Here is a 17,211-nt window from a genome sequence, read left to right as displayed (position 1 = left end):
TGGAAAAATAAAGACCAGATCTCAGAAACTTTCTGGTAGGTTGCAGAAACATATTAATTTGTCTTTAAGTTATGTACTCTCAAAAATATTTGATCTAGAGGGGTGCTTGGGTCTCTTAGTCGGTTAAGCGTCTGACTCTTGATAACTCAGGTCATGATCTTAGGGTTGTGAGATCGAGTCCCACCTTGGGCTCTGTGCTGGGTATGTAGCCTGCTTTAGATTCTTTCTCTCTCTCTCTCCCTCTGCTTGACCCCCCCCCCAACTTTCACATACTCTCTCTCCCCCTCTTAAAAAAAATGTTTGAGATAAAAACAACAACAGCCAGCTCTTTGAAAAAAAAAGGTCTTATACAACTTGTTATATATATTGGGATGGTCTCTGATTAACTTTTAGATCAGGATAAAAATAGACAAAGATAGGTTTCTGAAAATTGTTTTATTAGAATAGAGAAATGAATAATAGAAACCCAGTAAATGGTAAAAATGTAGATTTCATTTTGTTCTTCAAGTATTACACATTATTATAGGGATAGTTGAGGGATGTAGTCAGAATACTTTCTGGTTATTGAGTTATTAAGAGTTCTTAAATATTATGCTTTTGCTTTGTTAAAGATGGCTTTTTAAAAAGATGTATTTGAGACCCACTTAAATTACTAAGATACATCTTTTCTTCCCAAAGGATTTGTTCCTTTCCTTTCTTCACCTCATACTTTGTTCATGGTTTTGAAGACTAGAACTCTTACTCTTTTTATAGATGAGGTGATTTTAGATGATACATAGATAAACATTTCTTATCTTAAAAGTTAAATGTTGATTTGAATATATATTAAAAAAACTGGTTTTTCATTGGGTAGTACTATATTTCCTTTTAAAGTACAGGTATTAATTAGTTCAGGCATTTAACAAAAAGTGCTTTAACAAACACCCCCTAATTATCAGAAGCTTGTGGCTGAAGGCTTAAGGCTGTAAAAGTTACTTCTCACTTATGTTTCTTTCTGATGCTCTTTGATTGGGTCTCCTCCAAGAGGTGACTCAGGAATTCAGGGCTCTTTTCTTGTATCATTCATCCACTTTGAAATCCTTCACTTATAGCAGCCAAACAGGGTTTAGTGGTGGGAGAATTAGTTGAGAGTTTTGTGGGGGTTCTGGCCTAGAGGTGGAGGGAATATTGCTTTGTCTCTTTGCTCCAATATTCAGACCTAATTATAAGGAGATCTAATTATAGTGCCTAGGAAGAGGATATGAGATTGCTAAGCATCTAGTCAAGTCTTTACTATAGTGAATTTAAATTGTGAATTGATAGAAACATAGTAGTTACTGGGAAGGAGGTACTTAAATGCCTGAAACTTTGGTAAACACTGGAATAGAATAATTTCCTAGGACTTTCAAGCTGGCCTCTAAGATTATTTCCAGTTCATGCAATACAATGATGTTGTTCTGTATGTGTTTAGTTGGTGGCAGGGAGTAGGATAAATGTGGATTATTGAATTATAAAATACTGTTTTATTGTTTGACCTAATAGTAATGAAGCAGACTTTTCTGTGTTTTTCATTTTTAGCAGTAATGTTTACTTTGCTTATTTAATGCGACAGTCATGCCATGTGATAGAAAAGTATACTGTTTTATCAAATACAGTGGAACTCTTTTTTAAATGGTATTTTCAAAGCAGGTAAACTCATCCCTTAAGAGTTATCTGTTTGTGACTTGATCTGTTTTGGAGAGGGAGGGAAGGGAAGGAATGTGATTTATCTGTTCTATTTGAAACATGTTGTAAAGATCTGTATTCTTGTTTACTTCATGTAATGACCAAGATCATATAATTTCTGTACTTTCTGTTGGCCCACTTTAATTTGGCAGCTGGCTTCTCTAGTTACTCCTGTTTTATCTTTGATCTTTTATTGCAAAGAAATTAAGGAAATTTAATGTTTATCCTAAGCTCTTTGGGGAAGATGTCTATAAGGGGAAGTAGTTATTAATAAATATTAAAATCTATTACCCAGATGACTATTACCAACTTTTTTTTTTTACATCAACCCTCCCTTTTAAAGTAAATATTTCTCGTTTTTATTATTTGTGTGACACTTAAAAATCTGTTTCTCTTCTTAGCTCTTTTTTCAGTAAAGTTCTTTTTAAGTTCCCATAAAACAAACAAACTACATTCTAAGGACTTTTAATGGGTGAATGAATAAACAAACTGGTACATTCATACCATGGGTTGCTACCTAGCAGTTCAAAGAATGAACTATTGATGCACATAATAACTTGAAAGACTCTTCAAAGAAATTACGCTAAGTGAAAGAAGCCCCTTTCTAAAGGTTATATACATGTATATTCTTTTTTTTTTTTTTAAGATTTTATTTTATTTATTTGACAGAGAGAGATCACAAGCAGGCAGAGAGGCAGGCAGAGAGAGAGGAGGAAGCAGGCTCCCTGCTGAGCAGAGAGCCCGACGCGGGGCTCGATCCCAGGACCCTGAGATCATGACCTGAGCCGAAGGCAGCGGCTTAACCCACTGAGCTACCCAGGCGCCCCTACATGTATATTCTTAAAATTGATTTTAGGGATAGTAATGTTACATGAATCTATCATATGTTAAAATTCTTAAAAACTACTCCAAAAAAATCAATAAAATTAAAAAATACCTAACCAATTTGAAAGACAGCAGAAGTATTTTAGTTCTAACTGATTAATAGTGAGATTAAATGTTTCTTCACATATATTTGATTTAGTATTTGTATTTCTTTTATGTATAGTATTTGCCCCAGTTAGATTTATGTTTGTTTTTATGTTGATTATTGAGACACAATTTGCATATGACACAATTCACCCTTTTTAAAGTGTATTATTCAATGAGTTTTGACAACTGATTCCAGGAGCCACTGTCACAATCAAGATTCAGAACATTTCCAATTTATCCAACCCTTGCCAACACCTCTGATCTGCATTCTGACAAAATAGTTTTGCCTTTTGTGTCCTTTTCTCCTTAGTTTTAGTGGTTTATCCATGTTGTATGTGTTTGTAGTTTACTTCTTTTTATTACTAAATAAGACTCTACGACGTGGAGGTATCGTGATTATGTATCCTTTTACCAGTTGATGGGTATTTGGCTTGTTCACAGTTCAGGCTGTTATAAATAAAGCTGTTATAAACATTTACCTTCAGGTCTTTACGTGCACATAAACTTTCATCTTTCCTGGCTAGATGCATAGGAATGGAATTCCTGGGATGTATAGTAAGTAAGTGTATATTTAACTTTGTAAGAAACTGCTAGATCATTTTCCGAAGTGGTTGTGCCATTTTGCATTCTTACCAGCAAAGCACAAGATTTCTGGTTGCATTACATTCTCATCAGCCCTTGTATTTAGCCTTTTTATTAAGTAGGTAGGACATCTCATTGTGGTTTTAAAAAAAGCAAACAAAAAAGTTTTTATTTTGAAATAATTCAAGATTTAGAGAAGAGTTGCAAAGATATAGAGTGTACCCTTCACCTAGCTTCCCATGATGTTAACTTCAGTAATCTAGCACAGTGTTCTAAATGAGAAATTAAAATTTTAATTTAATGAGCTCTCATTTCCCTTGGAATGTTTATACCTTTAAGATATACAATACCTGGGTGGCTCAGTTGGCTGAGCATTTGTCTTTGACCTGGGTCATAATCCTGGGGTCCTGAGATCAAGTCCCATATTGGGCTCCTTGCTTAGAGGGAGCCTGCTTCTCCTTCTGCCTGCTGCTCCCCCTGCCTGTACTCTCTCTCTGACAAATAAATAAATAAAATATTTAAAGAAAATAAAATATACAGTTCAGCAGTTTTTAGTATATTCACAGAGCTGTGCTACAAACACAAAGTCAATTTTAGAACATTTTGTACATTGAATTGCCTTGATACGCTTGTTGAAAATCAGTTGACTACAAAATTATTTATGGACCCTTTAATGTTCTGTTCCATTGATCTAGATGTCTGTCCTTATGCCCATATCATACTCTCTTGATTACTATAGCTTTATAGTAAGTTTTGAAATTGAGAAGTGTGAGTCTCCCAACTTTGTTCTTCTTTCTCAAGATTGTTTTGTCTACTTGACTTCCCTCCCTTCCATTTTCATTGAAATTTTACTATCAGTTTGCCAACCTCAACAAAAAAGTGTGGTAGGATTTTCATTGAGATTTCATTTACAAAAAAATCAATTTGGGACAGCCAGCATCTTAACTATATTGAGTCTTTTGATCCATGAATGTGGAATATTTATCTGCTTATTAACTCTTAGTTAACATCTTTTAGCAGTATTTTGCAGTTTTCAGGTATTGTAATATATTTTGTTAATTGTATCCATAAGTATTTCATGTATTTTAATGCTATTTTAAATGTTAAATAATAATTTAAAATTATCAGTAGTCATTTCTTCATTGCTCTTGTATAGAAATACAGTTGATTTTTCTGTGTTCTTGGTTAATGCATTAGTTTTAGTAGTTTTTTTTTTTTTGTAGGTTTTTTGGGATTTTTTTAATGTAGGCAATCATGTTATTAGCAAACAGTTTCACTTCTTCCTTTCCATTGTCTTCCTTTCCCTACCTTTTAGTTATTTTGCTTATGTTTTGCACTTGTTCGGATGCTTAGAAATCATGTACAATGCTTAGAAATCATGAGAACAGATGGCCTTGTCTTGTCCGATTTTAGGTGGAAAGCATTCAGTCTTTTCACCATTCAGTGTAATGTTGGCTATAGGTTTTTTTGTAGATTTATTTCTGTAATCAGGTCTAGGACATTCTCTTCTATTCCTTCTCATACTTTTCACATGACTATATGTTGAATTTTGTCAAGTGCTTTTCTACATCTTTTGAAGTGATAATTTCATCTTTCTTTATTGATACATGGTGAGTTACATTGACTAATATTTTTGAGATTTTTTTTTTTTTTGACAGAGAGATAGCACAAGTAGGCAGGGCAGCAGGCCACCGGAGTGAGAGAAGCTCAGACTCTCTGGTGAGCAGGGAGCCTGAAACGGGGCTCAATCCTAGGACTCTGGGATCGTGACCTGAGCCTAAGGCAGATGCTCATCCAAGCATCCTGAGCCACCCAGGTGCCCCACATTGACTAATTTTTTAAATGTTGAGCTGCTCTTTCATCCTGGCATCAACAGGAGTAGGGAGAAGTTTCCTGTTTTGTTGCTAGAATTTACCAGTGAAGCCATCTGGGCAGGGAATTTCTTTTTCTTCCTTTTTAAAAAAAATTTTTTTTAATAAATAAATAAAAATGTTATAAATTTCCTTTTGAGTATAGCTTTAACTGTAGCACACATTTTGATATGTGGTATTTTCATTTTCATTCAGTTAACTTTTCTAATTTTGTGATTTTCCCTTGACCTATTATTTAGACCTGAGTTTTTAAAATTTCCATATATTTGTGTATTTTCCAGGTAACTTTCTTCTGATCACTTCTAGTATATGTTCTCTTGTGTTCAGAGAATATACTTTTGTTATTTTAATATTTTTAAGTTCATGAGATTTATTTTATAAGTCACCAGTTAGATTTTCATTTGCCTTAGAGACTGTGATCTTAAGTGTGTATATTTTAAGTTAATTTTGAAATATGTGTTATTAGTCAAATTAGGGTTGGAAATTTTCTTTAGCTCTCTGAATTGACTTATAGAAGAGTTTGTATAATCAGTCATGATCGCTGAATAATCTTGGGTCTATAGAAATATTTTCAGACATTTTCTTAAAATGTTTTGGTATTTTCCATCAACCAACAGCTAACTCACAAAATTAATTTGATGGGGCGCCTGGGTGGCTAGTCAGTTGATTGTTTGAGTCTTGATTTTGGCTTAGATCATGATATTAGTATCATGGGATTGAGCACCATCATGGTATAAGGGTCATGGGATCAAACACCGTGGTGGGCTCTGTGCTCAGATAGGAGTCTCCTTCTCTCCTCTCTCTCCCTCTGCTCCTCTCCCAGGTCATGCATGTGCATGCTTGCTGTCTGTCTCTCTAAATAAGTAAATCTTAAAAAAATAAAATTTTAATTTCAAAGTATTTAGGCTTATAAAAAATGATAAATAAGGAGTGAAAAAATTGTTTACTGTAACTATCACGTGATTTAGTCCTGGTCTTATAAATTGTTCAGAGAGTAGGACTATTTTCCCATTTGTTAATCTGTAATATTTTCTTTTGTTATTCTCTTCTTTGTAGAATTATTCTGTAATGCTAGTAATTTTATATTAAATGATATGGTATACATTTTAAATGCCATTTTTCAGTGGCATCTTTGCAGTTGGCAAATTATACTCTTCACCAAAGTGCCTTTTTTAATTTTGATTTTTAGCTGATTTTAAACCTTTTATTATTCAAACCACCTCACGGAAAGACAGACAAGAAGTGACTACTTGATTGATAGTGTTTTCTAATAAGTAGCAATATGGAGTTGTTGTGATTGTTTAATCTGATAGTCTTAACTAATTACATACTCTGCTGACATCACTTTCTTTTTACATAAATACATTCACTTATTGACATTGAGAGGACTGTGTATAATCACAACAGTGAAGTAAAACATGTTCATGTGTTTCTTTATTTATAGAACATTTATCTCTTAATTTATGGTTTGTCTAAGTGAATATCAAAATGAGATTGCATTCCCTGAGCATTCATTAATTTGGTAACAGAGCTCAGGTTATCATCTTAGAAGGAGTGAGCTTGATATACCATACTCTTCTAATAGAAAATGGAAGAATACTGTATGTATTGTTATTTATAGTGACTTCTCATTTATATGGAGTGCTCTTACGCTGTTCTAGTGAATATTGGATGATGAGATAGTGATCTCCTATTTGAGTTTTTTAATGTAATTTGGTGACTTTAGGGACCACAGCTGTTAGTTCATGACCTCAACTTTATCATCATCCTTCTGTTTTCATTTATCTTCCATATCCAGTTAGATCCCAGGATTTGGTGGTGATTGCAGGAGCACCTAGCTACTTTTGCCTTACCAATTCTTGGCAGTTCTTTTTGCAATCAGTTTCTCTGTGATTTCAGCTAGTCCCTTATTATCCCAGTTGTTTTGTGGAGAAGAACTATTTTTTATTTTGTTACAGCTTGTTTTTAAGATTGACTTGTTGTTTTACCTGATATTTTGTGCTCAAATTTTTGTGATCTGTATGTGGTATCTACTGCTTTGTGACAAATTATGTAACATGTAATGTTTAATGTAACAGACATTATCTTGGGGTTCTGTAAGTCAGTTTTTAAATGGGTTAGCTGGGTATTTCTATCTCAGGATCTTTCATGAGTTTGGGGTCCACAATGGCTCCTAGGGCTATAGTCATATGAAGGCTTGACTGGGACTGGAGAATCCATTTTCAATATGGCTCCCTCACATGGCTCAGGAAACCTCCGTTCCTTTTCATAGGGGCCTTTCCATAGGGTTCCATCAGTGTCATTATGATAGAGTAGCTGGCTTTCTTCAGAATAAGTGATCCAGTAGATCATCAAAGTGGAAACCATAATGTCTCTTATGAAGTAGTCTTGGAAGTCATATGCCATCATCCTGCAATATTTTATTCATAAGAAGTGAGTTACTAACTCTGGCTTATGCTTAAAGGGAGGGGAATTGAACTCCATCTTTTTTTTTTTTTTTAAGATTTTATTTATTTATTTGTCAGAGAGAGAGAGAGCGAGCACAGGCAGAGTGGCAGGCAGAGGCAGAGGGAGAAGCAGGCTCCCCACAGAACAAGGAGCCCGATGCGGGACTCGATCCCAGGACGCTGGGATCATGACCTGAGCCGAAGGCAGCGGCCTAACCAACTGAGCCACCCAGGCGTCCCTGAACTCCATCTTTTAAGGGAAGACCATCAAAAGAGTTTATGGATATACTTTAAAACTCTGCAGTACATGATTATATTTTTTCATTACAAATACTAATGTGGGGGTACCTGGGTGGCTCAGTGGGTTGAGCCGCTGCCTTCGGCTCGGGTCATGATCTTGGGGTCCTGGGATCGAGTCCCGCGTCGGGCTCTTTGCTCAGCAGGGAGCCTGCTTCCCTCTCTCTCTCTCTCTCTCTCTGCCTGCCTCTCCGTCTACTTGTGATCTCTCTCTGTTAAATAAATAAATAAAATCTTAAAAAAAAAAACCAAATACTAATGTGGTTGAAGAAATTTCACTATGACTTGTTTTGAATTGTTGCTGTTCTGTATTAAAGAGATGCCAACTTCTTAGGTAACATAGATATGAATATAGTTTTTATGAGTTGTCAAAGATCTACTGACATTCTTAAGCTCTCTACTGATTTTGAGTTTGTTTTATAAGTTATTTTTTGAAAATCTTAGAAGTTTTAATAATTCTGTTTCTATTTTAGGGCACCAAGACACCATTGATTTATTTCAACTCTGTCCTGTTGTTTTCTCTCTGATTCTCTACTTTAAGAAAATGTATTAAGCATGCTAATTACAAAAGTGTATGTGTTGAAATAAATGGCTTATTTTTCCCTCTCAGCTGATTTGAATAGGATGCACAGACAAAATATAGATGCCTACCATAACCCAGATGCAAGAACATATGAAGATAAGAGGGCTGTTGTATCTCTAGACCAAAATTTAGCCACCTCAAATGCTGAGAACCTAGAAGATTCTACAAATAAAAACTCAGGTTTTTAATCACATTCTATTTTTTTTGTTTGTTGACGTTTCTAAAGTTGTTCCGTAACATTTCTCTTCTCTTGCCTGACAAAGGTCATATTGTGATTTTGAGAACTTGGTTACACTGAGTCAGGAAGCATAACAAGTTATTCATGTTATTTATAATACCTTTTCTTAAATATTTTGACAAAAATGAATAGGGAAATATACTTTGCTTCTTAATACTATGTATTTCTTCTCAGCCTTATAACTTATGGATACTTTAGCTGCTGTTAAAATTTTTATTTTGCTGGTGGGAAGACTTTCTTAAAATCAAATAGTCTCTTCACACAGATACAGACAAATAATCTCTCTTGCTTCTTATACCCATAACTATTTGAATTAGTGAAAATGCATCAGATGTGATATGATATATTGTACAAAATAATTGCTTATTTTTATTATTTTTATTTTAGTTGTTTATTTTTTACTTATTTTGTAATCATTTGCCTTCCCTTGTGAAACCAAAGGACAAAGAAATGAAGTTTAATTTTTTTAAAAGTTTAATTCTGTATCTGGTCACATCTCCCTTTCTTAAGCAATATTTTTGATTTTTTATTGAACAACATCCTTTAATTAAAGGTTCTATAAATAGGAAATTATTCAGTAGCTTTCTTTATGATTTGACAGGGAAAGTTGTCATCTTTCTTTATCAAGGTTATATGAAAATATGTTACATATTTTAAAATCGAAGGAAATTTAAAAGATATATCTATCACCTTGCACTATATTTTGATGCCTGTAAAAGTAATCATTTATTTACTACAAATTCTATTTTTGTACTTCCACTAAAGTTTTGATTTTAGACTAGTAAAGAGCTTTACATTAGAAAGTCCTAAAATATCCCTGACTAATCATTTAGTCTTCAATTTTTTTTTAAAATTTTAACCCATGACTGCCTGTCCAAACAGGCAGATATGATTAGAATCACCAGCCTTTCATCTTTGATGGTAGCACTAATCTCTGTGCTCTTTTTGAACATTTTAGGAGATGTGCTACTTGTGGTTTCCATGGACAGCTTGTACCACTGTTGGATCTCTAATTATGAGAAAGTGCTTTCTTGCTTTAGTCCACAATAGATTTTTACCCAATGGATCGAGCCTTCATTTTTGGAGCACTAAAATTGAATTTTAAAATTTTTATGCAATTATTAATTTGGCTTCCACTCTTTGTATTAATTCATTGTGCAGTAAAAACACCTTTCATTTTATTGAAGGGAATTTTGACTTCTTTGGATACATCATTATTTTTCTCTTCACTTCTTTCTTCTACTAGTCTGTATTGAGATCCCAGTTCTACGTACTCCTTCTCTAGCCTTTCTTCCACACCTGGTGTTTGTAGTTGTGTCTTCACCCAGAACTTTCTTTTTTTTTTTTTAACATGATAATGTTAATAATGATTTAGACATCTAGCTGTGCTTATCAAGCAGAAACTTAACTTTGCTTATCAAACAAAAACACTGGAAAAAATCAAGTTTCTATGACCCTTTCCCAAGAAAACACACAAGCTGAATGATTAAATATCAAAGCAGAATTAACTGCCTATTGCCTTTCTGAACAATGCCAGGGTTTTGGTGCTGTGTATATTTATATATGTATATGTGTGTTTACACATACGCATACGCATGTGGCATTTTAATATTTTAAAGGCCTTAGGGAATTTGAATATATCTTAAAATTGAATGTTATAATGTGTGCTTATGTTTTCTCTTCATTAGTCCTGTTTGAGGCCTTTCCTCAAGTTCATTCTTTTCTTTTACTTTATGGTTCTAGAATGAAGAACCATATTTATGAAGTCCATACTAATATGACTTAGTGTTTGCTTATTGTGATGCCTAGATACATTGGGTTAGAGCATGTGTTTCTCTATGATTTTATTTTAGTCATGCATTTATTTTTAAAAAACTGCTTATTTTTGAAAACTTAATTTTGTTTTGCTAATCCACCTTTTCATTATAACATTTTAAGTATTGAGTTGACTTTCTGTTGATCTATTCAAGTAAGCATTAGTAAACTTAAGCACAAAGGAAAAATAGGCCTAAATGGCAGCTAAACTGCAAAGCATGAGTGAGAGAAAGAAATGCTTTGGATTGATGGTGTAAAGACTAAGTCAGTAACTAAAAAATAATATAAAAAGTTATGTGAGGCTTCCCTGCATTTGAAGAGAGACTCCTGGGGTATAATTATTTTTCAGGTTGCCTTTATGAAATCATTTAATCCTTCCTCAGAGTATTATCCTATTTATAGGAATATATAACATTTTTATTGTTCATGTTATATACCATTACTTTGAATTTTTTAAAAAAATTATTGCAGTGATAAAATAATCATTCTAGTTTGTAAAAAATGTTTTCAGAGCTGGCTTTCTAATCTATTGTGAACCATAGATGGAAAGACTTGGAATTACTGATTTGTCTTAGAAGACAAAATTTTAAAATATATGTATATATACTAGATTTTAATATATAATTAAGAATATTCTTAAGAAGAGGGTATTTACATAAGAATTTAAATGTACTTTTTTTCTTATATAAATTTACTTTAAAATCTTTGCTGTAGTTAAAGTTGTTTAGGCTATTTGTTTCCTTGGTGTCTTTCAGGTATAGACATAGTAGATTTTTCAACTATATTTTTGTTTCACCATTTTTCTTTCTCTCATTAGTTTTCAGCTGGTCTTCAGATTCTAATCTCAGCCTTCCTCTTCTGATTTTTGACCTCTTGACTTCCATAGTTAGCACATATATTCACAGTATGGAATTAGTAGCAAACTTTATTTTTTAACCTTTATATTTTCTAACCATTGAGTAATGGTATGTTTTTTGCAAAATTTCTCTTTCAAGGTTATATGCAAACACAGAGCTCTCCTTTTGCTCGGGGAAATATATTTTGTGAGCCTCCAACTGAACTTCAGATTAAACAGCAAGAATTATACAAGAATTTTCTTCGTTTTCAGGTGAAGTGCTTATTTTATCATGGTTTCAAAGTTTTATTAAAAATTTTTTTTTAAGATTTTATTTATTTATTTGATAGAGAGATCACAAGTAGGCAGAGAGACAGGCAGAGAGAGTGGGGGAAGCAGGCTCCCTGCTGAGCAGAGAGCCCGAAGCGGAGCTCGATCCCAGGACCCTGAGATCATGACCTGAGCTAAGGGCAGAGGCTTAACCCAGTGAGCCACCCAGGTGCCATGTTTTGTTAGAATTTAATAAACTAAACTTGCAAAGATTTTATTCACAGGATAAAGAATAAATTCTAAAATATCTCCACAGTTATTTAAGATCATTTAATTTACATCAGATATAGGTAGTATTAAAATGATGTTATTTCATTTATATCTGAAAAAGGAATATAGAGACATGTTAGGCATGCCAGTTGTCTTACTCCTTTCTAGACTTTATTAAATCATTAATTGTTAAAGAATTCTGACATTTCTAAAACTGAATGAAGTAAAATATTCACTTATTAGGCGTAGAATGAATATGTCTAGATGCTTAATGGGTTAGTAGAAAATCAGGTTTTTTCCCAAATGATATATTCTTGACTCACTAGAGTTTGTAAATTATTAAAAATCAGATGTAATCACATTTTGCCATTATTTGCCTCATTTATGTATGTAAGCAAATAGCATTTAAAAAATGGTAGAAATGCCCAAAGGAAAACACTTGAGTTCCAGGGTTTATTAAACAAACAGAATTACTGAATACTCATACTGTGCCTACTTTTGTGCTGAATACTAGGGTTGGAGCCTGAGGTGAAAGAGAAGGACTCCTAATTTTCTTCTTACCTCCATGCCCCTTAACATCCCATTATCAGATTCATCCTGTGTCTGGGTGGTCTCCTTTTGATATGATTTCTCATGTTATCTCAAAAACTGGTAATAACTTTTCTTTTCTACAGAAAATATCCAAATTCCTTAGTCCAAGATCAAAGGCTATCCAGTCTAATCCAACCTCTTAAATTCTCCTTAAAAAGTTCTACTTAAATATGTCAACTTTCTAATCCTAATTATTGTGTACTCTTCAATAAGGCAGTGATGTAATGGATATGGGGTGACTGATCTGGCACTAGTGTTTAAGATGTATTTTTGAGGGATTTAAAAAATTGGAAGCAGGGGTATTTTACTAGAGTGGCAACAATGGAAATGGATGGAAAGACCTTTGTAAGGATCAGCAGAATGGATAGAGATATTGAATGCAAGAGAGTGGCATCAGAAGTCCCTATGGGGGTCGCCTGGGTGGCTCAGGTCACCCCTGGGTGGCTCAGGGGTGCCTTCAGCTCAGGTCATGATCTCAAGGTCCTAGGATCTAGCCCCGCATCGGGCTGAGGCAGGGAGCCTGCTTCCCCCCTCTCTCTATGCCTGCTTCTCTGCCTACTTGTGATCTCTCTCTCTATCAAATAAATAAATAAATAAAATCTTAAAAAAAAAAAAAAAAGAAATCCTACAGTATTGGCCACTCATATAGCTGCTGATTGAGGGTCAGAGAGTCACCTATTGAACTTGAAATGCCCTGTGCTATACTGCCCATAATGACAGCAAGTCAAAATTATGTAACTCCTATTATACTTAACAAGTGTTAGCATGGTTTAGGGTAGAATTAAGGGGGAAAAACAATCTTGAAATTAGAGAGCCTTTTATTATTTAGAAGGTACTTTTGCATATAATATCTCATTAATCTTCAGGCTCACCGAAGAATGTATTATTATTTCTGGTTTATGACATGCAACTAAAATCCAGGCTAGGACGCTTACCCATGGTGGCAGAGCCAGCAAATTGTAAGGCCAGTGCTTGAATCCAGGTCTCCTGACTTTAAGTATCTTGCGCACTTAACTTTTTAGAGGGCTCTAAGAGTCTTTCCCTCTGGAAAAAAGTAGTAGTAGGGGAAGGTTTGACTATGTCAGTTTTAGACTAAGTTTAGCCTTCAGTTCTCTCAGCCTATAAATCCTCAGTGCACCTGTGAATGGATTGCTCTCGAATGGTGGCTTACATGTTTTTCTTTTGGCAGCCCCTTAAAACTTTCCCTCACGAGCAAAATCTAACACAAAACTCTAAGAAAATTTAAAATATCTAAATGGTATTTATTATTACTATCAACACTAAAGTGTCAGACAAGAAGTATCCCCAAACTTAAATGTCAAAAGAAATGTTATAAAATGTTCAAATCTGTATACCAAGATGGAAGCCTTAGCTCCGTGTATGCATAAAAAAGTAATACTGTTAAAGTTAATGCAGCAGAAGTCCTTATGTGGTTAAAATTTGATAAGTAATGTACGATTTTTAATTACAGCTTTAGACATAATTAACTTTAATCTTTTCAGCTGTAGGATACAATTTGGTAAAATAGATGCAGGACCCTTGATGCACCTTTGTATTATACAGCGAAAACAGTTGACCTAGATGATAGATGTCCTCTTTCTGTTGAACTGCTGTGTAGCATTTTTTTAAAAAGATTTTATTTATTTATTTGGCAGACAGAGATCACAAGTAGGCAGAGGAAGGGAAGCAGGCTCCCTGCTGAGCAGAGAGCCCTATTTGGGTCTCGATCCCAGAACACTGGGATCATAACCTGAGCCGAAGGCAGAGGCTTTAACCCACTGAGCCACCCAGGCGCCCCTGCTGTGTAGCATTTTTGTTGGAATGGCATTTCTGTGGATTTCTTGGGTTTGTGATCCATTTATGATTGTGACCCATAATGGAGAAGTGACTTTGTAATTGTGAGTGTGTGTGTGTGTGTGTGTGTGTAGTAAGAAGAAGAGGGAACTGAGTGATAAATATGAAGTTTTGTTGTATAGATCATAAAGCACTTCTTGGAGATATAGACATTAATAACTCTTTTTACCAGGTGACAAAACTGAGTAAGAATGTTTCCTTAAAGTCACTCAGTGAGTAAGTATTCGGTGGAGCTGGAATTTTACTCATAACTCAACATTACATAATGTAGCCTCCCTAATAAATATCGGAAACTGAAAAATTTAGGAACTTAAAAAGAGGGTATGAATGTTGAATTCATAGGATACTACAAAATATTACATGGTATTCTAACTTTCATTAGTTTCCCAAAGTAGTAACTAGGTTTAATTCTTCAGATTGAGGAAAAGAAACAAAGAGAGGAAGCGGAGCGAGAGAGACTGAGAATTGCAGAAGAAAAAGAAGAAAAACGGCTTGCAGAACAGAGAGCGCGAATTCAGCAAGAGTATGAAGAGGAACAGGAAAAGAAAAGGGAGAAAGAGGAAGAGGTGCATTTTTTTCCTACTTTCTTTTTCTGCTTACCCTGACAGTGAAATTTTTATTTTATCTTGGAAAGGTATTACAGAGAAGAACAATCCTAGAGTACATTTAGAAAATTTCAGATCAGTATCCATTTATTGGATACTATTGTATTGAAGTAAAAACTAAGTTAAGAAAAGAGATAAGTGATGATTTTTTTAAGCCAAAAATTAGTTTAGGCTGACCAGGATGTTATAAAAGATGCCTAATACTTTATTGTTAAATAGACCTCTTCTTTTTTGTTAAAAAACACTATATCATCTGTATCTTCAGTTTTATCTCTTTATTTCAAACAAATAAGGCAACAGGTATTTGAATGGACTACAGGATGTATGTTTGGAGTGTTGTATTTTTCTCTTTATTTTAAAGCAAAGGCTAAAAAATGAAGAGCTTATTCGGTTAGCTGAAGAAAGACGAAAAGAAGCAGAAAGGAAGAAGAAAGAAGAGGAAGAAAAACATAATCTGCAGCTTCAACACTACTATGCAAGAGAAAATATAATCGGGGAAGAAACAAAGGTAAGTTTCAGACAAAAATGTCAATTAAACCTGTAGTTTAAACCACTTTCACTGTGGTCTTCTTAGCAAAAGGGGGAGTGGAGGAGTTGCTTTTTTTCCTCCCTTCCATCATGCTACTTCATCTGAGTACAGCGCACTGAACTTCCTATATAGGTCATGTCATTGCTTTGCTGCTCTTTGCCCCTCAGTGAATATAAGGGGTTTATTTACCTTAGTCAGTCTTGCTCCCATGGTCTGCGGAGTAGCACCCAGCCAGCTATTTGTGAGAAGAGTTAAGTACAGAAATGGAAAGTGTCTGGAAACTTTTGTAGCAATTCGTCAAAGTAATTATATGTCTGTTGGATCTGTAAGAAAGTTGGACTTAAATTGTGTAATGTCTTTTTAAAAATTTTTAATGTATTTGGTATTTCATTTTTACTGTTTTACACTTTTATCCTTGATGGATTGGAAATTTAAAAAGAAACTGCTGGTCACGGTGGACTGGTTTTAAAGACTGTATCTGAGACTGGTTGATATTCACCATTACATGTGTGGTGAATCAAAGTTATCAGACAGAGGTTTTCTCTCTAGAAAGACACTTGGCCTCTATGAAGCTCCAGTTTATACCCTTGGTCATTTTTCAAAGCTGTATTTCAAATTTTATATGCATAAGTATCCCTGGGGATTTGTTAAAAATGTATCTTGAGGTCTTATATACAAAGTGTCTGATTTTAATATGAGGGTAGTCCAGGAATGTGCATCTTACAGGCATTCTTGGGGGTTCAGATGTAGTTGGCCTGTGGACCACATCTTGAGAAAAACTCTGTATGTGCTATAGGTTTAGCCCAATTTAATGTAAGAAAATAGTTTTCAGAAATTTAGATTTATACGGACATTATTTCTTCTAAGCAGCATTCACAAAAAGACTACTTTTTAACCAGTGGGCTCATCTAGTGTACTTACGATGTAGTTTGGTATACTATAGACAAAGTGAGCCATTTTTGATGGGTTCAGATACACTAACTGATTTCTCACCTCAGGATTTTATGGTGAAAGAAATAAGTGTTTGCAGTTAGAATCTATTGAAACATTATTTGAGAGAAAATTTATAAGTAACACCTGTGTTTTTTGTTTTATTTATTTTCAGTGTTCTAGTAATGTTAGGCAATACCATTTATTGTTAAAGTTGTATATATATTTATTCTGCCTTTTAAAATATTATTGAAATGTCATTCATTCATTTTTAAAATTAATAGTATTTATATTTTTTAGAGCTACGTTAGGCTTATAGCAAAGTTGAATGGAAAACACAGAGAATATTTTCTTGTAAAATTATTTAAAAATGAAAGATAATTGTTAGTTTTCCAGTTATGTTCCTGCCAATTTCTTATTATGTTTAAGAGAAAATGCTTTCCTTAGGAAAATAGTTTTATGACTGTTCTAGTTCAATTGTGAAGTACCATAGTTTTAAATCAGTTTTATTCCCTTTAATGTATTTTGCTTTCAGTGATGAAGTTATCATTACTTCATGAGTGGAGCATGCTTTGTTTGCTTCATCCTCTGTGGTCTTTTAGAAGATTTCTTTTGTTTTTATAATTGTGTTTGTGGTCATCTAGTGGTCTTAAGAAAAAAGAAAATCTATTTCTAACTTTGTCAAAGTCACCAGTGAAAGTGATATTTGATTTTGTACCATGCAAAATGAACAGTTCAATATCCATACATACATACATAGTCTGGTCTGGGTGTTTTTTGTTTTGTTTTTGTTTTTTGTTTTTTAACCAGATAATTAT

General features: G+C 33.9%; 1 protein-coding gene across 15 annotated transcripts in view; it reads left to right on the top strand.

The window, feature by feature from the left end:
* The window catches only part of CSPP1 (centrosome and spindle pole associated protein 1), a 281,804-nt gene that overhangs the window by 230,076 nt on the left and 34,517 nt on the right, over window positions 1-17,211 (top strand). For 12 of the 15 annotated variants that reach the window (XM_047725298.1, XM_047725299.1, XM_047725310.1 and 9 more), the window contains 4 exons: window positions 8,484-8,636; window positions 11,505-11,617; window positions 14,746-14,895; window positions 15,296-15,442. In XM_047725298.1, coding sequence (XP_047581254.1) covers window positions 8,484-8,636; window positions 11,505-11,617; window positions 14,746-14,895; window positions 15,296-15,442 — 563 coding nt within the window. The remainder of the gene's footprint in view (window positions 1-8,483; window positions 8,637-11,504; window positions 11,618-14,745; window positions 14,896-15,295; window positions 15,443-17,211) is intronic. The other 3 variants (XM_047725303.1, XM_047725301.1, XM_047725300.1) reach the window with 1 other exon arrangement.

The sequence above is a fragment of the Lutra lutra genome, chromosome 4 (assembly GCF_902655055.1).
Source record: "Lutra lutra chromosome 4, mLutLut1.2, whole genome shotgun sequence".
Taxonomy (NCBI): domain Eukaryota; kingdom Metazoa; phylum Chordata; class Mammalia; order Carnivora; family Mustelidae; genus Lutra; species Lutra lutra.
Note: the sequence above shows the minus strand (reverse complement) of the source record. Positions and strands in the feature narration are given on the sequence as shown.